The following is a 23,980-nucleotide window of genomic DNA, read 5'->3' on the forward strand; positions in this document are numbered from 1 at the left end:
TTGAATCACCAGTGCTTTGGTTTTGTCAAAATACAAAATGTAATAAAAATACTTCTGTGCCCCAAGTTGTCCTGTTGAAATGCCGATAATTATGAAATACATTGGAATCTTTATATGAAATGTCTTAAGCAGGTTGTATAAGAATAGAAGCACTGAACTGCAAGTTTGTGTGTGTTGCCATTTTCTTTGCAAGGCCCAAATTGCTGCTGTTTCCTGCTACTGCAGTGCAAGAGACGAATAAATGCCCTGTACATATTTCATCTTTCAGGGGAAAGGACGCCTGCACAGTTAAGGGACTGTCACTTTACAGATAATGCTATTGACATCCTACCAAGTTCCCATGCTGATTCTGAAATACAAGTTTTATTTTCCATTTGCCACCTTTCCACCTCTGATGGTCTTATCTTGTCCCCAGAACGTCAGTTTGCCTTCCTTTGATGCTCCTTGGCAATTCTTGCCCTGACATGTACCACACTGACACAGCCACCACATCCTTGTTGAGTTTGGCAGGGCAAGAGACACATGCACAGAACCTGCATCGGCTTGATCTATTTTTCAGCCATGTCAATTTTTCCTAGGTAGCAGGGATAAAGGGAATGTTCTTGGCTAACAAGAAGATTGACAACCAAGTGAAAACTTTCATCACCTACAACAAGGGGAGAGACTGGAGTTTGTTGCAGGCTCCGGACACTGATCTGAGAGGAAACCCCGTTCACTGTCTCCTAGTAAGTACCTGGGGGTGGAACTTGGTGGGTGGTAACATCCCAGAACAATCCCTTCCTACCAGATAACACAAGAAGGAGAGGGCAACTCCTCTCTCCATGCAGTGTATCTCATTGAGAGAATACTGAATATTAAAAGTGAAGTACGTCAGGCTTGGGCTGCCAGGTGGTATTGCAAGAGCTGGCATTTTAATTTAGCTTAATTTAATGTGACTCTGGAACAAAAGGGAGCATCGTAGATCAGCTTCATTCTGCACAACTGATGGTCTCCCTCTGAACAGCAGGTGAAGCTGGACGCCGTTTGCGCAGTTGTTTCTCTGGACACTAGATGGGAGGAGTGAGCTGTTGTAGCTCAGGAGCTTTCTAGGCTCTAATAACTTGAGACAGGCTCAAAGGAAAGGAGAGCTCTGATTTCTTTCAGCCTGCTCTGTTGACAATATTAATATTTATCATTTTCTCTTTGAGCTCAGAAATGAGAATCGACATGTTCATCCAAATATATGTATAGCTATGTGTTGGGTGTATTTCCACCTGTCTCTGTACTTGTTGATATAGACCAATGTACAGATAAGTCTTTAATCATCATTATATGCAAACGATTTCCAAGAGTGAAAGTGATGTATAAGCAATGTGAATAGAATTGGAGATCTCTGTCAAATTAAAAACCTTAGACTGATCTCAACATGTTTTTCAGCTGATATAATCTATACACAGTAATGGGATAATACTCAGAACCCCAGCCTTTGGAATTCCCAGTAGAATATGACACAAATTCTAACATGGTTCCAGGCAAAATCAGGGGCACTACTTACACTGATTTTCTTCCTGCTGTCCTGTACCTGCATGTTATTTTCCATCTGAATTAAAAAGAAAAAGTTGTTTCTCGTTTTGAGGCTATAAGTTTGCTAGAATCCGAATCAGCATTACGTTTTGTTCATTGTGGTATGTAGCTGAATGCTACACTAATCTCTTAACTGAACCCCATGCATTATTGCAAGAGCAAAGAATAAATAACCTGATATTTGAAGCTGTTCAAATAATTGATTTTCTGATTGAGCCAAAATGCAAGCCTTTCATTTTCTTTCCAGTTTGTAAAAAATAAATAGGGAGGACTAGGGGTCAAATGGAAGAGTTACTTCAGAGCATGACAAATTTTTTTTTATGTTTGTTTTCTTCTTCGAAGTTTTTAAAAGTTGTAACTAAGGGCATTTTAAAATTAAATCTTTCTAGAAGATGAAAACCAAAAAGGTGACATTCAGAAAACTTTGCAGACATAAAGCAATTGAAGTTTTGTAAGGGGCTATGTTTAGAAGTCTTTGTGTTTCAAATAGATTGTAATCTAGTTTTAACTCAAGTGAATATATTTGACAAAAAAATGCACCTCGACTTTTTAATTATGACCAATTTTGTCAGAAACCCAAGAGTTTTATTATATGATATGGTAGTGTAATGTTTTGGGGGGCGGGCAAGGCAGAAGAAATAAAAACCATGCAGGCAAGTGAAATAAAGTAATTTCTTTTCCCATAAATTTAAAGTTTTGATTTCCGAGAAAGCATCTGTCTTGGTATTGTTGCACACTGATCAAGAGAGGTCTGACTTGCCATTGTGGTTATAAATGAGCCAGAGGTACTGCTCTGCAGAGTCCTTATCAAAGGGTGGTTTGGAGGAACTGTGTGTTTTATGTACAAGGTATGCTGCCACCGTAGTTATCTGCTGTACAGTGGAGGTGGTTATATGACCGCGTATAAACCAGGACTGAATGGTTCTTGTGGAGAAGGGGGATTATGGCTCCCTTAAACCTTTCTGTCCATACTGTATCTGCTGCTACACTCGTGAGCACCTGGGAACACAATTAATTTCATTTAAAAATAGACCAGATATACCTGGACATACTGGAATTCCCTTGAGGGTGATAAACTTGAACAAGCCAGGCAAGGGATCATGAGCAAAGACAGAACTGTGGGCACTTGTAGGGACACAGTGAGAACTGACTCAGAGAAGCTCTTGGTTCTCCGTGGATTGCATTTATATCCTTGTAGTTCTCAGGTGCACAAACCACTATTTAAACACTTGTTCATTTTTATTTTGCTCTCTATGCAACCATGCAGCTGCCCTGAGAATTGCTTCCACCTGCGCAAGCTCGATATAGGCTTGTCATCCTGTTTTCTCAGGAAAGCAGCCACTTCTTAAATGCTTTGTCACATGGGCTGGGGTAGACATCCCAGCTCCGTGGGCATCTGTAGAAATCGATCTGTGATTTCAGGGTGGTAAGGGACAAATCCTCCATGGACTTAAACCACGGAGCTCAGCCTTTGTCCTTCCAGAAGAACACAAAGGAACTTAGCCCTTCCTGTGATGAGGCCAGAGGAATGTTTAGCCATGTTTATTTTTCCTCTTCACTTAACATGACGTAAAATAGACAAGAAGCCTCTTTCATTGCCTGAGCCTGTCTGCCTCCTTCATGCTTAGGTTGTCACAAGCTACCAGAATGGTAGCAGAGCCGGGATCATACAGAGTCTCAGGTGCTTGACTTGCAAATTTTCAAGGAAGCAAATAGATCAAATCTGAGCTAAACTGACTTGTGTTAGATCTTTTACAGGCATAGGCAGGCTGCCTGCAAAAGAAAAGGAGGTACAGAAAATGCCCCAAAACCACAAAGTAAAATAACAATCCTACAAGAGAAAGCCAAGCTATTTAAAAATCTGATCTGAGCTTCACAATTAATGATGGCAGAAAATGAAGGTAGAACATAGGATGTAAGAATTCAAGAAATGATAGAGAAAAGACTACAGAAGTTGAGAGTGGTAGGGGAAATTTTCAAAGCAAAGCACTGGAAGTGGTGTATGTTCCTGGAAATAAGTCAGGGATCCATAATGACCTGCTGAGAAAAAGCATGGAGAAAAGGAATTGTCCCCTGCTCTGAGGCAATTCTGTTCCTTGTCAATGTGACATAGCTGTAGTATTTAAATAGTTCACAAACACCACTCACCTCTTCAGCCAAGCTCTGTTTACCACTACATCACAGAAGTTTTACCTCCTTACATCAATTGCTCCTTTTCCCTCTGCATATTACTGTTCTTGGCATGATCCTGCTTCTCCTTATGGCATAGCTAAATGAATTCTTAATACTCCATTGTACGTCTAGCTTAGCTCCCATCCTTAGTCTGTGTCAGATACTAAGGCTTTCACACTTCTAGTTTTCAGCATAATTGTCTCTAGCAATAGCTTGGGACACAGCACTGACATACCGAATGGAATCTCCCCTTTCCCAGACGGACAGGATGGTCCCCAGCCTACCAGTGCAGTGCTGTGTCCTCTGTGCATCTGATCTTTAAACCTAAACTAAGGGAGAGTTGATGCAGAAATAAGTACATAGCAGCTAAGGAGAGATTAAGAGGGAATCTGCTTGAAAACACAAGGCAAACCTGATGGAACCATCCCTCTACTGACAGTACGCTCCAGGTGTTTTCTTCAAAGCAAAGAATTTCTTTGCGTTTTTTGAGAAATTACTCTGAATAATGAGGATGGAAGAAAGTAATGACATTCTATCTAATCCCAAGGTTTTATTTTTCATGTTTATATCACTTGTTTTCTACGCTGAATACACTTAATCTTCATAAAATAGCTGCCAAGGTATTATATCCCAAAGACGATGGTTTTGTTTGATACTTATCTTGTGCTGTGAAGTGGTTAACTGAGGAGTAATTCTACCTTGCAAGTTATGGGCATCTGTCTAGGAAGGTTAATCAATTGGCTTTCAATGATGGTCTTGTGGTTAAAACACTGGGCTGAATCTCAGGAGAATCTTGATTCAATTTTTAGGCCTGTTTCCAATTTCCTGTGTGACCTTGGGCAAGTCATTTATTTTCTCTGTGCCTCTCTTCTCCAGACATCTGTTTATTCCCTTCCACATTTTGTTTGTCTTGTCTATATGGATTATAAGGATATCAGGACAAGGACCCATTTCTCATAAGGGAGGGCATTCACACCATCTGCTACAGAATAATTAAACATCTAAGTGAGATGTTTTGAATCTCTCTCCTGGAAGTGTTTGTCTCTCTTCATTGCTCCTTGCTGTTGCAGGTGAGCAAATACTGTGACTACTCCTAGCTTGTGAATCATGTCTAGCATCATCCTTGTGTTATGTTATAACACTTTGCCCCACTCCTGATCAGGGACAGTCACTAATAGCTGTTTTGTATGTGTCACACCATCAGAGACTGTTCTTTGCAAAACAGTCAAGAAGTGAGTTTGTAGGTATTTGTAGGAAATGTTAGTAAGGACTGATGAGCCTCCTGAAAGGAGAGCACAAAAGTGGTGGCTTGAAAATATTGGAAAGCAAGTAATGAACTCCAGCATGATTGTAACAAGTATGGCAATGAGCAGAGCAATGGGCTATGTCACTCATGCTTTATCTTCTACCTAGGTTGTAAAATGCTCCATGGCAATGGTTGTCTTTCCCTTGGTGTCTGCGCAGCACCTAGCACTGCTGGGTACTAGGCAATGACAGGGAGACCCAAAATTGGTGATTCTCATTAAAATAATTATTTCAGTAGCCCGTTGGTAACAATGAGAAGGATAGAGACAGTTGATGGAAAGTCTAAAAGACAAAGTTGAGATGTCTGTATAAGGGCTAAGCTGTGGGAACTAGAGAAGGAACACAAAAGGACCAGCAGTGTGATGGAAGACAAACCAGTCTGGAAAAATATATTGATGAACTATATAAGGATACAGATAGAGAAGGTGTACATTAGGGATGGAGAAGACCATGCTGCCACAGTAAGGACATGAGATGGTCATGGGCAATAACTTCAGGTGTTTGGGTAGAGCGCAGAGATTAGTTTTTGCACCATACCCAGTTGTCTCTAGACATTGTAAGCATTACTGCACTCCAACCAATAAGAAGTCATGACACTAAAAATGCTGTCTTTCTGCTTAGACAGATGACCTGCCTTTTAACGTTTGAGATATATATTCCATTTCTGTGTACTATATCTGTAAAATGAGACAAATTTGAAAGAAAACCTCTGGTAGCACGAAGATTTGAGTCTAATGAGGTCTAATCTCTGTCAGAGTGGGAAATTGGCTGAGTTACTGCCATTAGCTACTGTCTTTAAAATGCTGAAGTGGACTTGGAGTATGTTAGTTTTAAAAATATGTTCTGTATTTAGTATTTTCACAATGTATAAAAATGTAAAAGGGAAGAATTCATGCTCTTGCAATGCTTTTCCACTTCCTGCATGCATGTCGGCTCGATTTGGTTTCCACTCCCTCCTTGAGCCCCCGGGCTGCTCCAGCGGCTGCCCTCACAAGGCTGTCAGTTAGAGTTAGGCTGCTTAGTACATTCCACTTGGCAGCTTGTGTTCCCTTCTGCATGATCCGTGTCCCCTTTTACTGTCTCACATAAGTGAGAGCTCCCATCCTTCCTCACCACCCTCATCCACCTTTCCCCAGAAAGCCTCCTGGCTTTTGTTGCTGTCATTCTCCACAGGGAGATTTTCATTTCACAGTCATAGACACCTACCTTGAGATGGGATGGATCAGTGGTCTTCCTCCAGTGACGTATGGGGCTAGGTCTTCTGCAGAGGAAGCCTCCAAAACTTTTGGGGCTAGAGACCTAGCCTTTAGGCAGCTGGTATTAGACAGAAAGACCTGCCTCCTAAGAGCCTGAAAGGCCTTCTGCATAGCCTCTTCTGCTCATCTTAAGAGCCGTGCAAGCTGAAGCATGAGCTTTGCTGTGTGTTCCTCTGTGATGGCTTCCTCAGTTTGGTCTGTTTTCTTACCAATATGTTCCACCTCCCTTCTCTTAGCATGTTTCACAAAGGACTCTTCATGATGTTTGGAAGAAAAAAAATACTGAAATTAAAACCCACGAGAAGGCAAAAATTATCAAAATTTTCAGAAATTACCAGACTACAGATTTGGAGAAAATTGTAAGGGAAACTTTGGAAATCTGCCTGTCTGTTTTACCTTCTTACTCACCTGATTTATTCTGTACCATTCCTGTCTTATCTGAGTACCTGACATATAAAATAATAACAAATAGGTGAGGTTTCCATGGTTGTATTTGTATTGAAATCTCAAAGGTCACATCCAGATGGGGTGATGAAGCATGATATTAACTTTTAAACTAACACTTTTCAGTCCTAGTATTTCTTCTTAGTGCAGTGCAGAACAGTCACGTGTCAAAAATACTCAGAGTCAAGAAATGGTATGACACTGTCTGAATTAAGTTGTTTCTCATGGCTAATTAGTGGTGACTCAGCACCATTTCAATAGGGTTATATTGCTGCTTGTTGCAGACATAGCTTGGGCACTGCTGCTGAGAGTCACTTGATTGTATCTGCAGCCTTGCTTGCTTCTCAAGAGAGCTAGGGGAGCTAGGTAATCCTTGCCATGACCTGCTCTTGCAAGCCTAGTTGCCTCTTTTGTGTGTACAGCCTCAAAGATCTTGTCCTTGTGAGAAGATTTCAGCCTAGTGAATCAGTTTTCCAGTGGGAATGGGTTGTGTTAGAAAAGGATAGTGAAGCTCTCGCAAGAGAACCGGGATAGTGGCCATGTATTTTTAAGGGTGAATGGATGCAACAATTAGGAAATAATACAGAAAGACACTGTATATTTCTGAGCCTGTGGAAACAGGAGCATGTACTTCATGTTGTGTCCGCTTTTTACTTTTGTTTCCCCTTTTTCCATAGCCCTATTGCTCACTTCATCTTCACCTGAAGGTCTCAGAGAATCCGTACACCTCAGGAAACATCGCCAGCCGAGACACTGCCCCAAGTATTATTGTAGCTTCAGGTATGAAAAATTTAAAGATTGCCTGTGTATGACATGCAAATACTGACAAAATCTTGAGTTTGTGATGGGTGTGGAGGGTGTTGGATGGCTTGTGGGTTGTCATACCACCAGTATTGGGAAGGAGGGCAGGCTGTCAAATGAAAGTCCTTATGGACCTTCAACTTGTCATATATTTTTTTATGGAAACTGGCCTTCAAGACTGAGGAGATCACTTCTAGTCCTCTACTCCCATAAATATAAGATTCAAATCAGGGCATTTCCTTTGAATATGGAGGTGTATAGAGCTGTATGGATTGGATCTTTTATATAAATTTTCTTCAAACTGGAAATCTTCCCCTTCCCCCACCTCTCCATTTCTCTTCTCGAAATTAAAAGTTCTATAATTGCAAAAGGTAAATAAATAGATTTACTCCCCTGATTTACTAATTCTACTGTTTCTTATGGTCTTGCACCACTAATCAATACTCATCTTACAGGTAATATAGGCACTGAACTATCAGAGAATGACATCAGCATGTTTGTTTCTTCTGATGCTGGGAACACTTGGAGACAGGTAAATGAGAGAATCAGAGATTTAAATAGTAATCATAGGAAATTGTTATAAAAGTAGATTCAAACTGTAGCTTACTTTTTGTTTCTTTTGGTTCAGAGTAGAGTTTTGCAAATCTTTACAAAAGGGTAAGCTTCCTGTCTGAGAGGTAGAGTGATGCTGAAAGAAAAAGACTGAATATGTCATTAGACTTTATGTAGCAGAAAATTATTTTTATAATTCTACTCAGAGTTATAGCAAAACTGTAGCAAAAAGAACAGATTAAAATATGAATACTAAGGGAAGATAATGTGATTCCTTTTACTGTTTTACATCCCTTGTACCCATCCAACTATTTTTCTCTTTGTCCATGATTATACTTTCCCAAGAATCAGCAGTTGCTCTACTCTGCTTTCCCTCACTCTGTGGGACTCACTTCACCTGAGTTATCCAAAGTTTAGCATCTATATAAACTGATTATTTTGCCTTGCTCTTAGCTTAATTGAGAAAAAGACAGAATTCAGTTAATCTTGTTCTGAAGCTACCTCTCTCCATTAGTTGTGGAAAGAGACTGGATGATGAAATTAAATCAAGTTTCTAATTTTCAGTGGAACCCCACCTATTAACAAAGCATTGCTTCCCTTTAATGTGTTTATCCTCAGAACAAGAGGTTTTATTATTCCTGTTTTCTGGATGGGATATCAAGTCTTGGAGAGAAAGAATGACTTTCTCAGACTGACAAACGCTGCTATATAAACTGGAGAGCAGATGTTTGCAGAAAGCCAAGAGAAAAAAAGACAGAGGAAAATATAATCTTTTCAAATATTTGATATTCAAGAATCTAATTCTTTTACAATGTTTGACCAGCCCTCATTTTTCTGTCTACATCACTTATGTGAGGTAGGGCCAAACACGTGCAAACACATAAAATTATTCTTTAAACAAAAATCTGTCGTCGAAAGGAGGGAAATTGTCAATCCTTGCAAAAGTTCATGTTTCTAACCTTCTTTCAAGCAGAGGCAGAATACATTTTCCAAGAACCTGGAAAAACTTTTTAAAAAAACGCAAAACAATAAAAAGCAAAACCTGGGAACTGTCTCTATACAGACTGTCTTCCTTTATTCCGTAACTTCCTTAGCACATACCTGTCCTCTGTCATGATCTTACTTAAAGCACTATGACATTTGCTTGATACTAAGGAAAATAGAATTAAACGTGCTTTTTTTCCCTAGATCTTTGAGGAAGAGCACAGTGTTCTGTACCTGGATCAAGGTGGAGTACTGGTTGCCATGAAACACACTTCTCTGCCTATCAGACATCTCTGGTAATGACTCCATCTATGCTAAATGTCTGTTGTCCCTGTTTTCAGATACCAGGAGTTAGGCTGCATCCAGAATTTTCTGTAGGTACGAGCTAGAAAATATCAGTTAAGAAACTGGAAAACATTAACTCAGATAAAGCTAGGAAATCCTGGCAATTCCAGCTTACATAGTTTCAGCTTGGCCAGATGTGAAGTATCGTCATGTAATTCCATAAATTTCCCAGTTTACTACAACTTTTGGTTTCTTATTTATGTTATCTATGTAATACATATCTGGATTATGAATTTGTCTCTTATTAAGTTACCAAATTACTCTTCATTTTCAAAATTATTGATGAACTTATCTTCTATATGACAGATAGCACTTACAAACCAGAAATTTGTTTAACAGATTCAGGGTTATATAAGCCAATAAGTGCAAGTTAGCACTCTTTGAGTTTGTGTGGTGGATAGAGTATAGTTTTGTGCTGTTTTGCGTGATTTACAGTCAGTGACGTATCAATATCTGAAACACACAGACCCGAGTCTTAAGAAGTGATGAGTGGTTCTAAGCTTTCATGTAAACCCTGACTGCTGGTCAGAAGAGTTTAAGCTCTTGTGCCCTAGAAATCTAACCACCTTAAAATGTCCTATGTTGGGGACTCAAAAATAAGATACTCAAAATCACTTGTCTATTTTTAAAAATTTCTAGCCTTAGGCTACATCTTGCTCTTAAAGCACCAATCTCTAACATAACTTTATGTTTCTACCACTTAAATATTGTGATGCCAAACAAGCTTGATCAGTGCTCTGATTTATGATGCTTCCTGAAAAAATAGTTATAATAATTATTTAAAGGACTGAAAATGCAGCATCCAAGAACAGAAGCTTCTTCCCACTTCTCCATAGCAGCTGTAGTGGACTAGAGAGTCTCCTCAGATAAGGTAGGAGAAGAGTAAGGAAAGAAAATACTGATTCTGCTTTCTCCACTAGGTTAAGTTTTGATGAAGGGAGATCTTGGAGCAAGTACAGTTTCACATCCCTCCCACTGTTTGTAGATGGAGTTTTAGGAGAACCCGGAGAGGAAACTCTTATCATGACGTAAGTGAGCATGGTGATGGGAATTGCACCACAAATATTTTATGAGGGTTGTTCATAACTTAATAGCATTTCTGGTTGGGGACCAAACCAAGTGCTATCTGAAGCCAGGAGTATGCAGTTTTCTGTTGCTAAATCATCAATGTTTATTTGTGATGTGATTGAGAGAATGACAGTATGGTTCCTTGTAGGCTGCAACAACATTATCACTTAGCTTATCAACATGAAACCTGACTCCTCAAATTGAATGTGATTTAAAGCAGAGTTACTCTTGACAGATAAATATTTGAAAGAAAAATGGCAGGGTATTTTTATAGCTGTGTTTTTGCTGCTACTTTCTTCTTTTTTTCACTGAGACAGAAAAATGAAGACATTCTTTTGTAAAAATGAATGACAAAATGTTACCTGGAGGTTGACTCATGAAAAATTATTATTATTTTCAATGTGGTATGCTGAGTTCCGCATGGTGCATAAATCTGGATTCACTCTGCCAGAAATTGTGCCTTTTTACCTGAGATCAGATTTGCAAAAGCAAGAGAAAAATTCAGCTTCTCTCTGTAAAAAATAGACTGACCTGTAATAAACAGAATATGTGGCTTGGAAACTAAAGTTAGTTTCCAAGGTAATAAACATGTATGAAGAATGATGCTTTCGGCTTCTGATTTTAATTTGTGAGGAAGAGATTCCCAAAGCTCATAATTGAGATGTGAAATTCCTGTAGGTATAAATGTCTCCAGCCCCATGTGAAGTCTTCTCTGTGTAGTCATTTTGGGGATTGACATAAGTGGGAGGATCTTGATCCACAGAATAAAAGCTATGTGCAATCTTTAAGAAGGTTGTAGGTATTTAGGAGCCTAAGTGTCATGTTCACCGTGTCAGTCAAGTAAAAATCAGTAGGACTGACACTCCTAAAGCAATTAATCTCTGCTGGAAATCTGTGGGTGACTGTACCTCCATAACTACCCGACTCCATCTGGTGCTACCTTTTACTGTATGCTCTTTCTGCTGTATCCTGTAGAGTGTTTGGACATTTTAGCCACCGCTCAGAGTGGCAGTTGGTGAAAGTAGACTACAAGTCCATTTTTGATCGAAGGTGTGCAGAAGAGGACTACAGGCCTTGGCAGCTTCATAGCCAGGTGAGAAGCAGGGAGGCTGGGATCTGGTATGAAGTAGCTAATGGCTTGTTCTGTCACTAATGAATTAGTTTGTTATGAAGAAGAAACAGAGGTTTCAGTCTCCATGCAGGCAATTAGCTTGGACTTATCCAGAGCTGAAGGATGCAACAACAGCAGAAGCACAGCTGCTGAAAGAGGCCTGAACTCTTTCAGTCTTACATCTTTCATCCAGTTTCCCCATCCTTACCTCTTTTCTCTTCCTCCATCCTTCTGTGTCCTCAGACTCAGTGTCTTAAGACCCTTCTAGTGCTCTCACACTTGTTTTTCCAGGTTCCCGCCCTCTCACCATCATTTCTTACTCACTTGATTTCATCCTTGTTCTGTCTCTCTGAGCAGTGATACTTCTGCTGTGGGAGTCAGGCGCTTTACTCCCCAGTCCGTTTGGCTCCTGTGCCCTGTCCCTTGCATCCTGGATGCAGCTGCTATATCGTTCCTGGAACCATTGCTTAAGTGTCTAGCAAGGCGACGTGCTTTGCGCAGTGCCTGCACATGCCTTGGGACACCTTCCCAGCTCTGCCGAGTTAGACACAGCAGCCTGTATTATATCAGGTTAGAATAAAATATGGCCCAAATTCTGTGGTTATATAAACACCACAGGCTCCACTGAAGTCTAAAGCAATACACCCATTTATATCATCAAAGGTTGTCTTTCTGTATGTATCTTGCTGGGCAAGAATTTAATAATGAATATGAAATGAAAGTAGCTTGACTCAGACTAGCAGCTCACACAAGACACAACTCCACACTGAAAATACCAGTTATGACTTAGATTCTTAGATGTTGAAATCAGTACAGCTTCCTTGAAATTCAAGGAGGCACAACATTTTACACCAATTGCTGTTCAGGCCCTTCTGTTTCTTGGGCAAATCAAAGCCACAGAAAGTTTCTCCTTCCTACAGCGATTTTAACAGCATAAAAGGTAAAAAGTGAGACCCCACTGTATATTGTTCTTTACTTTCTTGTGCTTGCATAAGCAAAAATGCCAAGGGTTTTGCAGTATATCTTTGAGGATGTTGGCTTTGGAGCTTGCAGAACTATTTTTAGGAAGGCTGCTGTGGACTTTTGCCTTTTGATTTGCTTTCCGTTGTGATTAGAAGGCTGAGCTTTGTTCCCTAGATGGAGATATTTAACGGGGTGCAGAAGATAGGAATGAAAAGACAAGGAAGTTTTAACATCCACAAAACAAGTCAAACCCTGTAAAACCTGAACTCATAGTCCATAAAGTATTTACATATAGACGTTACTAGTTTCTACTGAAAAAAATTATTTCCAAAAAGAACAGATCAGAAAAATAGACCTGCTCTGTGTCTCAGATTTCAGAGGGATCAGACCGTGTTTTCAGTTGCTGTGAAACTTAATCTGTAAATGAGAAATGGGCCTGGATCAATTGCTCATTGGCTTTAGAACAAATTCAGAACCGAATCAGATACAGAAGTAACCTCAGATCATTTCTTGGTGTGTATTGGAAAAGCTGTTTAGTTTCAGTTAAAGCTTCAGTAGCTTTAATTAGCTCCAGTGTACTGACATGGCATTTGACTTCCCATCCTCTTCCCTTGAGTCACAGCAGCCTTTGCACAGGCTTGGAAAAAGTGGGTGATGCAAATAGCTTAGTGCATGTCAGAGAAACATATTTTTGGTTTTGTTTCCAGGGAGAAGCTTGCATCATGGGAGCAAAAAGGATCTACAGGAAGCGCAAGTCAGAGAAGAAATGCATGCAAGGAAAATATGCTGGGGGTATGACCTCAGAGCCATGCGTGTGCACAGAGGCAGACTTTGACTGGTGAGCAGTGGGTACAAGAACTCTGTGCTCTCTTTCCTGCCAATACAGAGCTCACTAGAGAGGCTGTAGGCTTGCAGAGAGTAGAAATTAATAAACATGTAAGTGGGCAAATAGCTTGCTCCCTGACAGTGCAGGTAGGTCAAAAGAAGGAAGGTGGAATAGATATCTGTAATCTGCTAAGGCTTCCACAAAATTGATGCTGAACAGATCATTTTCCAGGTCACATCTGAGCTCTGTGCAGCATGAAGATAAAAGGTCCATTTAGCACATCTAACCTCAGCAATGATCAGGGGTGGCTGTGAAAGCAGTATGTAATACATATATAGTGTGCGTAAAAAATAACATAAATTCTTCATACATGCACATATCTATGTGTACTTGTGTAAAGGTAAATATATACATATGCAAAGTAGACCTTCAGCTTCTGGAACTCAAGTATCTAGGGAATTCCTGGTTCATTTGTTACATCTGAACCACCGTGCTTGATAGTATCCAACAGACATTGCACGTGTGATTTGAGTTAATCTCCTTCTGAAACCTTTTCTTTTCTGCTGTATGCTGTGGGAAATAGAGTCCATTGATGAGTTATGAATGGTGTGATAAAATGTTCAGCTTCTGGTTTCATTTCAAGATTCCTGCTGACTCACAGTAATTTGCACAAAAATGGCAGGGAACTGCATTATTGAAATCTCTCTATCACCTGTTTTCTCCAAGTCTGAGACAGTCCTGAGTATCTAAGAAAAGAGAAATGGTGACTTTTTGGCAGCGCTGGTAAACCCTCATTCTGCCTCACCCAGCTAGATCTATGTCCTGTTATTAAGTAAACCCAGAATCTGTAAGGTGCACCCTGAGAGGTTCATCTCATAAATATTTTGTTTCTTGCTGTTTGAGTTCACTCCAGGACCGTGGAAATTTACAGTATTTCTCTTCTTACCCTCCCATAACTGTAGTTACATCGATTTTTCTATATAAAATCACAGAATCACAGGAGGCTTTTCCATATGTCAAAAAAAGTAAATCTTCTTGCACCAAATAATAAAAATTATGAGCATACTTAGCCACCGATTCTCTGAATATGATTTCCTGATCATTTCCTCACCTTCCAGTGAGTTCTTTGTTAGGGAGTAGATAGCTCAGTACTGTGTGTAGTTCATCATTTAGGTGCCCAAAGGTCCTGAGTTTCAACCATTTGACATATCTCTAGTAATGTCAAAAAGATAGAAGCCAACCAGGAAAAAAAAAAATCATTAGGAAGGAAATTCCCTGAAGATTTTGGCTTTCCTGTAGAGCGTGCAGTACAAAGCTGGGCCAAGCTCGTGCCCAGGCTCACGAAACTAAATGATGGGATTGACTCACAGTCAATCCATTAGTTGTTAAACCCCTTACACTCGTAAGGGACATGCACTCATGAAACACTTCTGATAAAAATGTGCTTTCCTTCCGGAACTTCTCTCTCTCTGAGAATGTATGTTTTTATTTCATTAAAATTGATTGTGTGGTTTGCCACTACAAAACTTTGTTGCTAGGTACAGAACAAAAGTACCATGGTGACATTTGCTGGGGGAAATATGCTTTTATTTCTTTTCACTTCAAGGAAGCTTTCTCCAAAAAGTCTGCTGGGTTGTGAGAGAATTTCTAAGAGAAAGCTCGGATGGTTGGGGATGTACAACAGATGTTCACAGCTCAGATGCACCAAGACCCCTCAAAGCTGTTGGAAGAGGAAGAATTAGGACTTAACAAGGTGACTTTCACAAAAAGTAGCCTGAGAAAAATATCCTTAAAAATACTGCAGGTCTCTGTGCTGATCTGGCTGATAGAGAGCCTTCCTGACCTAAGAGGGCCTTCATCCTTCTTGTGGAATCAGTTTTGGTTTAGAGTAGACTGTTGTGATCCCCTCCAATTCTCTATGAGCTCTCTTGTTATTCCTACAGTCATCAGATCCAGATTTTTACTTTATCCATTTCAGCTTCTTTCCCCACCGCCTCTGAGAAAAAAGGACTGAAACATTGCTTTAAGCAGTCAGTTCAGAAATATTTACCGGCAATATTCATCACTTATTTACCTACTTAATACAGTCAGGAGCATAGTTTTACATAGATTTGCGAGAGAATGACAGAAAAGCCATAGGGAACAGATGATGGAGGTTTATGATGGAAGGAGAAAAGAGATGGCAAGAACAAAAGTAATTTTGCTGGCTCTACTGTATTTCTCAGCCCAGTTTTATTGTGCTAAGAAATGCAAAGCTGCTGCTGTGCTGTAACTTTCCGTCCTTGCCTTGCTGAACTCTGCACTAGGCTTCACTGCAATACGCCCTGCAACAGCTGGCCCTGCAAAGAGGCATCTGGAGGAAAATCGGTGAATGAATTCTTGCTGTGGAAGATTGTCGTTTGTGGGGTTCTTCCTGCAAAAGGAGGAAGCGTTTTCATCATCCTCACTCATGACATTTCAGCAGTACTTTTGAATTCCCTATTTCTCTTTTTTTTGCTGGGCAGGGCTGTTTACTGAAGGCCATTGAAGGGGACATGTATCCCCCAGGCAGGGAGAAGCCCCTTAGCTGACTACACTTGATTTTGCAATCTTGAAATAAACTGGGCAGCTTTTTGCATTAACATCAGTGGTTGCAGGACCCAGACTTGTATATAGAGTTAAAGACGACAACAATCCCTGCCTCATCAGAGTAGGACTTACTTTGCTGTTTAACCACTGAATTTGTACGGAGAAAATCTTATTAGCTAAGCTTATCAGAGCCTGGAGTAAAAAAAAAATATATCTGTGTGGTCAGGTAAAGTGGAGATGTAGGGGGCAGGTGTTATTGCCGATAATCCTGTGAGTGCCTTTTTTATCAGTTCAGGGGAAAGAAATGCCAGTTATAAAAGACACAAAGATTTTATAATGTGTTTTTCTTCTGGTAATATCACAGAACTCCAGGTTCATTTCAAATCTGTATTCAGCCTATGGTGGTTCTTTTCCAGAGAAAAGGGCACGTTTGTTTATTGTTTCACACAGCAACAAAACTGAGTGACATTAGGAATGACTGCAGTTTCTCTAGCCTTGGGAACCTGAACTCTCTGACAGTAGACATCTCTTATCATGGGCTACAACCAAAATTAGCTGAGGACAGGGCTGAAGCAGCAGGTATTTGTGCTTCGTGCAGGGGCTGAGGCTCACAGCCAGAGGGCAATCGTGCTTCAGGAATAGCGGGAAAGGAACTGTGCAGAAGCCCTCGGCAAATCTGTCCTAGCAACGGCCTAGAAACGAGATTGTCCTTCTTCATTTAATTGATTTGGGTAAATGGATGACACCGTTACTTGCGTGTTATTAAAGCATTAATTTACCCGGTTTCCTTACATTGTGTTCCTTCCTGCCGTTTGAGCATTATTACAGCGATATCTCTTCAGTAGAAACACCTCCTAGACACAGATGGAAATCTTTGGTGGTGTTCATCCCTCAGCTACCTGGCTCCCAGGTCATTTAATAGAAACTCTGAGTTAAGTCTTGCACTGTCAGTCCTCCCTCTGAAACCACTGTCATTAATTGTGAGAGCTTCTCCTAGCAGTATTCCCGTATCTCACACCTTCATGGGAAGCACGAGCCTGCTGACGCTGGTGCTGGCGACTTTGGATAGCCAGAGATGTGCAAAGGAGCAATCGGGCCTATTTATTTCACTGGTGATATCAGCAAGGATCGGGCTGGCTCTTTTTTATTGTCTGGCACTTAAATTACAGAGCTGCCGGCTGGGTTTAGTTCTTATGCTAAAATGTCAGAGTCCTGCGTCATGGGAAACTGTCCTGACAAACCACGGGGAGGCAGAAGGCAGATACTGAATGTGATTAGAATCTGTTGGCTTCATGTGTTATCACCCTTGAGTTCAGATGATCACGCAAATGCCAGTTCTGAATTACACATTTGCACTAAATTTGCCTTATCATTGAGATAGGCTTGTTTAGTTAATGAATAGTAATTTTGAATGAATTTTTAGTTCATTTTGAACGCTTGTGGAAAGTAAAGATTCACTATACAAAGTCTACAGTGCATCTCTGCATTTTAGGGGCCTAGATATCAACCAAGCATGGATTTACTGGAAAGATTCTGGGAATTCTAGGTCCTTAACATAAGCTGGTATGGCTTGTGCTCCACATTACTGCGATGCAATTGTAATCGTTTACCTTCATAGATCCATAATTCAAACTGCAGCTGAATCCATCCTTCTCCGAGATAAATCTCATGTCAGATCCTGTAGTGTACTGGGAAGAAAACACAGCTCGCCTTTAACAGAAATCTACACATACACTGTACTTCAGTATTAGACACTGATATTTAATTAAAAAAAAAAAAAAGGTGGTAAGACTTTACCATGGCTGTGGCCACAGTCATTTTGTCAAGGGCTTTTGGAAACTGTAGAACAAACGTGACTATAATCACAGATTCCCCTATTCCAGCCCTTTTAATGTCTGAAACGTTTGCAAAGAACAGCATACAAAACTACAAGTAGCATTTTCTGTTTCTGGCATAGCTAACCTTAAGATGAAGCTGTTAGTGTTAAGGAAGTCCTGTGGTTACACGTTAAGTCATGTCTTGATTTTTAGAAGGTATGAGCATGCCAATCGCTCATCTGACTTAAGTGATTATTTCTATGTCTTAAAACAGTGGGATCTTAATAATTTCATGTGGATTTACAGTTCTTCCATGACAGTATGTTTATAAGGTCTGTATTCAAACTATTAACTTCCTTAAGGGATTTCTTTTCCTTTGATTATTAAATGTGCTGCAAATAATCTTAGGAGAATTTACTATGAGCTTTGAGCACAGATACAGAACTTCTGGAATTAGTTCATATCTGTCTCTAATTGCAGAGAAGGACTTGCAATCCTACTTGACAAAGACAAATAGGATTCCAGTTTAAACCAGTAAAGGTAGCCAGGATAAAACCATCGTCAGTGACAGCCAGGTGATAGGCTGCTTCATACTGATAAAACAGTACCTGCTGGTAAATGCTCCACTCTGTTTTGATAGATACATTATCTATTTCACCTGAGTTCTTTTCAGGCAGGCACAAAATATCATCAATATATGCAAATTCCAATTCCCAGTTACCAGGCAATGACTCAGCTAGCTGATTGCAGTCTAAAGCTGATACCTTCCCTGTCTCCAGATTTTCCTATACTGGCTCGTGCTATGGCAATCCAATTGATGCTGATGCTTGTTGATTGCTACAAAGCCTGTTGTGCCAAATTGTAGGCAGCAATTTGTTGTCAGCATCAGTGTTCTGCATGCACCAGCTTGTAGCCAAGGAATTCATTAGATTCCAAGACTGCGGAGGTGAACGGGCGGCTGGTGCATCTGTAGAGAGAGATGGAACAGCAATTCATGTCATTTACTGGGATGATATTTCTGTAGGGCTTTAATGAGTCAGACGATTTGCAAGCCTGAAAATGACACTGTGAAACTTCTGTGCTTGGAACTATAGCTGCTGTAGAAAATACTAAGATCTCTTGACTTTGAGAAATATGATCCAAGTATAATCAGACCTAGTTAAGTCAAGCTTGGCTTGTCCAGACGTGCAGGTACTAATGGGAACCAAAATTATAGCATGAGTCTAGATGTGTATATAGTAAGAAATCCCAGACTGCTACTACTGCATCAAATTGGACTGTGGGTACTGATCCCCTCTGAGGCAGATTTCACTGTATTATTTTGTTTTGTTTTCACCTAAACTGATTACAGAATTGTGTGTGTACAATGTTACAGCTTTTTAATTAGAGTAACACATGATAACTTAGGAATACAGTGCTGTAGACTGTTGACAAATGAATTACAAAAATACTGGAGTCCCACTTGTAAGTAAATATTTGTTTTCTCTAAGCAAATCAGAATGGTGTTATTCTTCATTACAAAATGTATTCCACAGCTATAGTGTTCTTATTCCAACAAGGATGATTAGAGAAGCACATGGCAATGGGAGAATCGACTGGCTCATGCTTCCAAAGCAATTAAGCAACATTCAGTCACTAGCATCTGAGTAAATACGTTGATGAAAATTCAATCAAAAAACTGAGGAAAAGACCATTTAGGTCATCTACTTCATTGCTGTTTCCTAGAGTATGTTCTGAATTACTTGTAGATATCCCAAGCATCGCAGCTGCCAAAATGTTCCTTTGGAACAGTAGTGCAGTCTAATAGATGTTTAGGAGTTTTCCCAAGTGATATGCAGCTTTAATTTTCTTTTGCTTAATGTCATCTTTTTAATTTCTCCTTCTTTAGATTACCTCAAAACATTATTTTTTCTTGATTCAAAAGGAAAGGTTGCAGGTAGGAGTAAAAAGCAGTGACAAAATTGTTCTCAATGTCCTGCTTTTGATAATGAGTACAAGAATTCTAACAAAAACAACTTAGAAAATAGTCTCTCCTTTTTTCCTTGTCTCATATCTTAGATCAGTACCAAACTTCTTAAAATTGTTTAATAGTGGTCCATTAAATTTTTGTTTTAAGACATCATGCTTTGGTCCAGAAAGAAAAAAACATTTGAAAAAATGTTAAACATTCTTGTTGTTATTGTTAATATTGTTCTACAAATATTGTGGATCGCAGTGCTGCCTGTTAGGAGATGCTGAATCCAGTAGCCCAATAGAGGTGAGGCTGGCGCAGCTCCGTGTCGCCTGAGCCAGGCAGTAGCAAGTCTGAGCGTTTGATCCTGATGGGCACACATGTGCATGTACGCAGAGTACATATATGCATACGTACATGGCTGGCGACACAGATCAGCACAAACAGCAAACACAGCGCTCACATAAACACCAGTTGCCTCATCCTGTTCCCCTCTGTGCCGGCTTTATGCGGTGGGGTTTTGGTAGCAGTGGAGGGGCTGCAGGAGTAGCCCCTGTTAGGAGCTGAGTTGTTTCCCTGGCTGGACCAGTCTCTGTCCTGGTCAGATCCTTCCACTCCACCTCAGGCCAGGGCCGAACCAGTCAGCACCTCTGCAAATGCCCTATTTAAGAAGGGGACAAAGGAACCCAAACCAGGCTGGACCTACAGTGGAGAGAGGGAGGAGGTGGGGGCTGGCCCCATGGGCAGACAGCTGCCTACACTGGGCCACCACCACTCACCTGGAGATGGCCGTGATGGCATGGCTTGGAGAGCCCCACGCTGGAGCAGAGATGCCTATTCCTGAAGGAATTCATAGAGGACTGTATCCTGTGGCAAAGGACTGAATGCTGCTGGAGATTAACAGTGGAGCAGAGATGCATCTGTAAATCGTGTAAGGGACCCCACACCAGGGCGAGTGGCTGTGCTTTAAGAAGCCATAACTCTGTGGGGAAAATCCTATGCTGGAACAGTCTGATGGGTAAGGACTGGATTCCACAGGAAGGACTCACATTGGAGAAGTTTGTGGGGAGCTCTCTCCTGTGAGAAGTGACCACACGTTAGAGCAGGGGAAGAGTGGAAGTAGTCCTCCCACTGAAGAGGAAGGAGCAGCAGAAAGTGTGTGACAAACGAACCTGTAACCCCCATTCCCCATCCCCCTGTGCCGCTATAGAGGGGGGAGGAGGAGATAGAGCTGGGAAGAAGGGAGTAGTAGGGGGTAGGTGTTTTTAAGATCTGGCTTTGTTTCTCATTGTCCACTCTAAAGTAACAGATAGTGAATTAAATTGTTTTATCCCTAAGCAGAGTCTGTTTTGCCCAGGGTCATGGTTGATGGGTGATCTCTCCCTGTTCTTATCTTGACCCTCAGGCCTTTTGTTACATTTTTCTCCTCTCCACCCCACTGAGGCAGGGGAGTGAGTAAGCAACCGCATGGTCACTTAGCTGCTGGCTGGGCTAAACAGCAACACCTTCTCTGGTTGTCCAAGCTAAAATCTCATTTGTGGAAAATATGTGCACTGTAAACATACATGCAACATTGATCTCACCAGTATCTGGTCTTAGACACCCAGATCTGTCCAGTATCTCGCCCCTGGATGCCTTGTCTCCCCAGTTGCTGACAACTGGACATCCCCAGTTGCCTCATGCATAGACATACACACACGTAACAGGTCTTACAAGCAGGTCCAGACCTATATGGCTTTATACCAGTAGCCATTCCCCCAGAGCTCTTGGTCTCTGCAATCACCAATTCATGGACCTTGTATCCAGCCAGACTTATGACCACATCATCACCTAGCTCCCAAGTCTTTTGTCCTGCTCGCTGGCTTGTCTGACTCGGTGTTCACCTGCACAATATACACACATTATAGTCACTCCAGTTGCTGGAAGTGCAGGCACGTTGGACCCCTGTGATCTGAGTCCAGTTGCTGATACTTACACCACCACACACACACAGAACAGATAGCCTCTCACCCGGGAAAATAGAAATGGAGGTGCAAGATGCTCTTCCCTGGCATGGCTTAATGAGCTCTGTACCTCTGTGTGCAGTAGCCCACTCAGTGATCTGCAAAGTCATCTGGGGAGAGCCTCTTCTGCTGACAATCTGGTATGTCTCACCTTGGCCGTGGGCTGATGACTGTCCTGTGACAGCCCTGGGAAGAGCTGGGGTATGGGCTCCACTGGCCTTAACCAGGTTATTTGGGTTCCTCTGCCTCCTGTTTCTTCTCTCTGCTTCTTTACTTATACAGAGATGAGCCTTTAATCATATAATCTAATGCTGCCCTTATCCTCTTTTCTTAGAATATCAGGCTACTTGATACCAAGACATTAAAGATAATAAGCAAATATGTACTTTTCAAAGAAGTACCATTTTAAGATCAAGAATCATGTTGCAATTGGAATATTGGAATGGAGCTGGTGGACTCTGTATAGCAGTTCTCAGATATGGCATCCCATTAACTTATCTGTTATGGGCTATGGAGAAAGCTTAGGAAAAGGAATGATTTTCCAACCAAACAGTCCTCATTACTCAGTGGCTGGACAGTAAACCCACATGTGAACAGAATACTGATTGAAGAGGTTTTTTGTTTGTTTATTGGTTCCACGATAACAATTTTTATAGAGTCTTTGTTTACCTGGAATCAAAACCAATTTGAACTGTTGTTTATTTTTAGTGGAACCAAAGCAAATTTAGTCATAGCTAAACCCAAATCAGGACAAAAGTTTACAGTTTGACTCATTGTTTCTAACACATGATCTTTGACAGTATTTCCTCTTCCAAACAAAAACAGAACTGAAGATTGCAGCTGTCTTTTCCGTTACCAAATGCACTGTTAATACCTTCAGCTGAGGGCTCTCTCAGGGCTGTAAATTTTCCTCTACAGCTCATGTGATGTAGTTTCCAAATACAATTGACTGTTTAGCACTTCAGTTTTCTAAGAGATGACTGAGAGAGCAGTGATTGAACTTAGCTTAGATCTCTAGCTTTTATTATGTTTGAATCTAGAGTTGAACCTGAGAAGCACTGTTACTCTGTGGAGGGAGAACAGATGATGCAGTAGCTCATCAACTACCTGGTCTGGTTCAGCTTATTTATACTGGCATGTATGGAAGGTAACTCTACCCCACAAAACAAAGCCAAAATGGGATGAAAAATTTGTTATTATATCAATAAAAGAATCAGAAATCCTAGTAAACAGATTGAGGAAAATCAAAACTTGTATCAGTAGCAGAGAGCATGAACTAATAACTGTATTCTTTTGGGGTTTTTTTATGTGTCTGTTTCTTTTAATACTAAAACAGTGATTATGGATATGAACGTCACAGCAATGGGCAGTGTTTACCAGCATTTTGGTATAACCCATCTTCCTTGTCAAAAGACTGTAGCCTTGGACAGAGTTATCTCAACAGCACTGGGTAAGTGGCACACCAAACTTTATTTAGCTAGAGCACCCCTGTGGATTTTAACACAATGACAACTATAGATTGCATTTACTATAGGTGTCTCAAAGCCGGCTGAAGCCCTTGGGATCTTTTCTTCACTGAGTTTGTTAGGGTACGCAGTCTCGCCCTCCGTATCTCCATCATGTATGCTCCAGACTTTTCCCTGAAAAATGATGCCTTAAATAAACTTGGTGGGTGCGGGGGGAACTGTAAAACAAAGGCCAAATCATTAATGTCTCTGAAAAAACTCCTGTTAAAATCCTGTGGGATCGGGTGAGGCAGAAATGGTGGAAACAAATTCAAGGAAAGAGATGAAACTGATGTGTATGTGAACTGAAGTAATAAAGGGGCAGCTAGCTTGAATGCTGATTATTCTTTGACCCTCTTGGAAGTCAATGGTAAATGGAGTTTAAGTTAAGATACTAACTCAAACTTCATTTATGATGCAAGCGAATAAAGGAACTCAAGCTGTGTTTTGGCATTTTATACACGTAAAATTAGGCAGAATTTGCTTTTTTTCTTTGACTTTCTTATTTTTGTAGCTCTCGAGGGTTGCATCTTTAAAGAGAGTTGCCTCACAACTCTTTTCCTTTGCAGATACCGGAAGGTTGTTTCTAATAACTGCACGGATGGTGTAAGAGAACGGTACACAGCAAAACCACAGCAATGTCCTGGCAAAGCCCCGCAGGGCCTTCGTATAATCACATCTGATGGCAAACTGACAGCTGAGCAAGGACACAATGTCACTTTCTTGGTGCAGCTGGAAGAGGTAAG

The 23,980-nt window shown here is 40.7% G+C and overlaps 1 protein-coding gene across 1 annotated transcript in view; it reads left to right on the forward strand.

Moving 5' to 3' along the window:
* Positions 1 to 23,980, forward strand: part of SORCS1 (sortilin related VPS10 domain containing receptor 1) — a 302,649-nt gene that overhangs the window by 237,900 nt on the left and 40,769 nt on the right. Inside the window, exons 10-18 of the mRNA XM_086616954.1 lie at positions 579 to 725; positions 7,418 to 7,520; positions 7,997 to 8,073; positions 9,282 to 9,373; positions 10,343 to 10,450; positions 11,466 to 11,583; positions 13,272 to 13,402; positions 23,066 to 23,179; positions 23,804 to 23,975. Coding sequence (XP_086473080.1) covers positions 579 to 725; positions 7,418 to 7,520; positions 7,997 to 8,073; positions 9,282 to 9,373; positions 10,343 to 10,450; positions 11,466 to 11,583; positions 13,272 to 13,402; positions 23,066 to 23,179; positions 23,804 to 23,975 — 1,062 coding nt within the window. The remainder of the gene's footprint in view (positions 1 to 578; positions 726 to 7,417; positions 7,521 to 7,996; positions 8,074 to 9,281; positions 9,374 to 10,342; positions 10,451 to 11,465; positions 11,584 to 13,271; positions 13,403 to 23,065; positions 23,180 to 23,803; positions 23,976 to 23,980) is intronic.

Source organism: Tauraco erythrolophus, chromosome 9 (assembly GCF_009769465.1).
Source record: "Tauraco erythrolophus isolate bTauEry1 chromosome 9, bTauEry1.pri, whole genome shotgun sequence".
NCBI classification, from domain to species: domain Eukaryota; kingdom Metazoa; phylum Chordata; class Aves; order Musophagiformes; family Musophagidae; genus Tauraco; species Tauraco erythrolophus.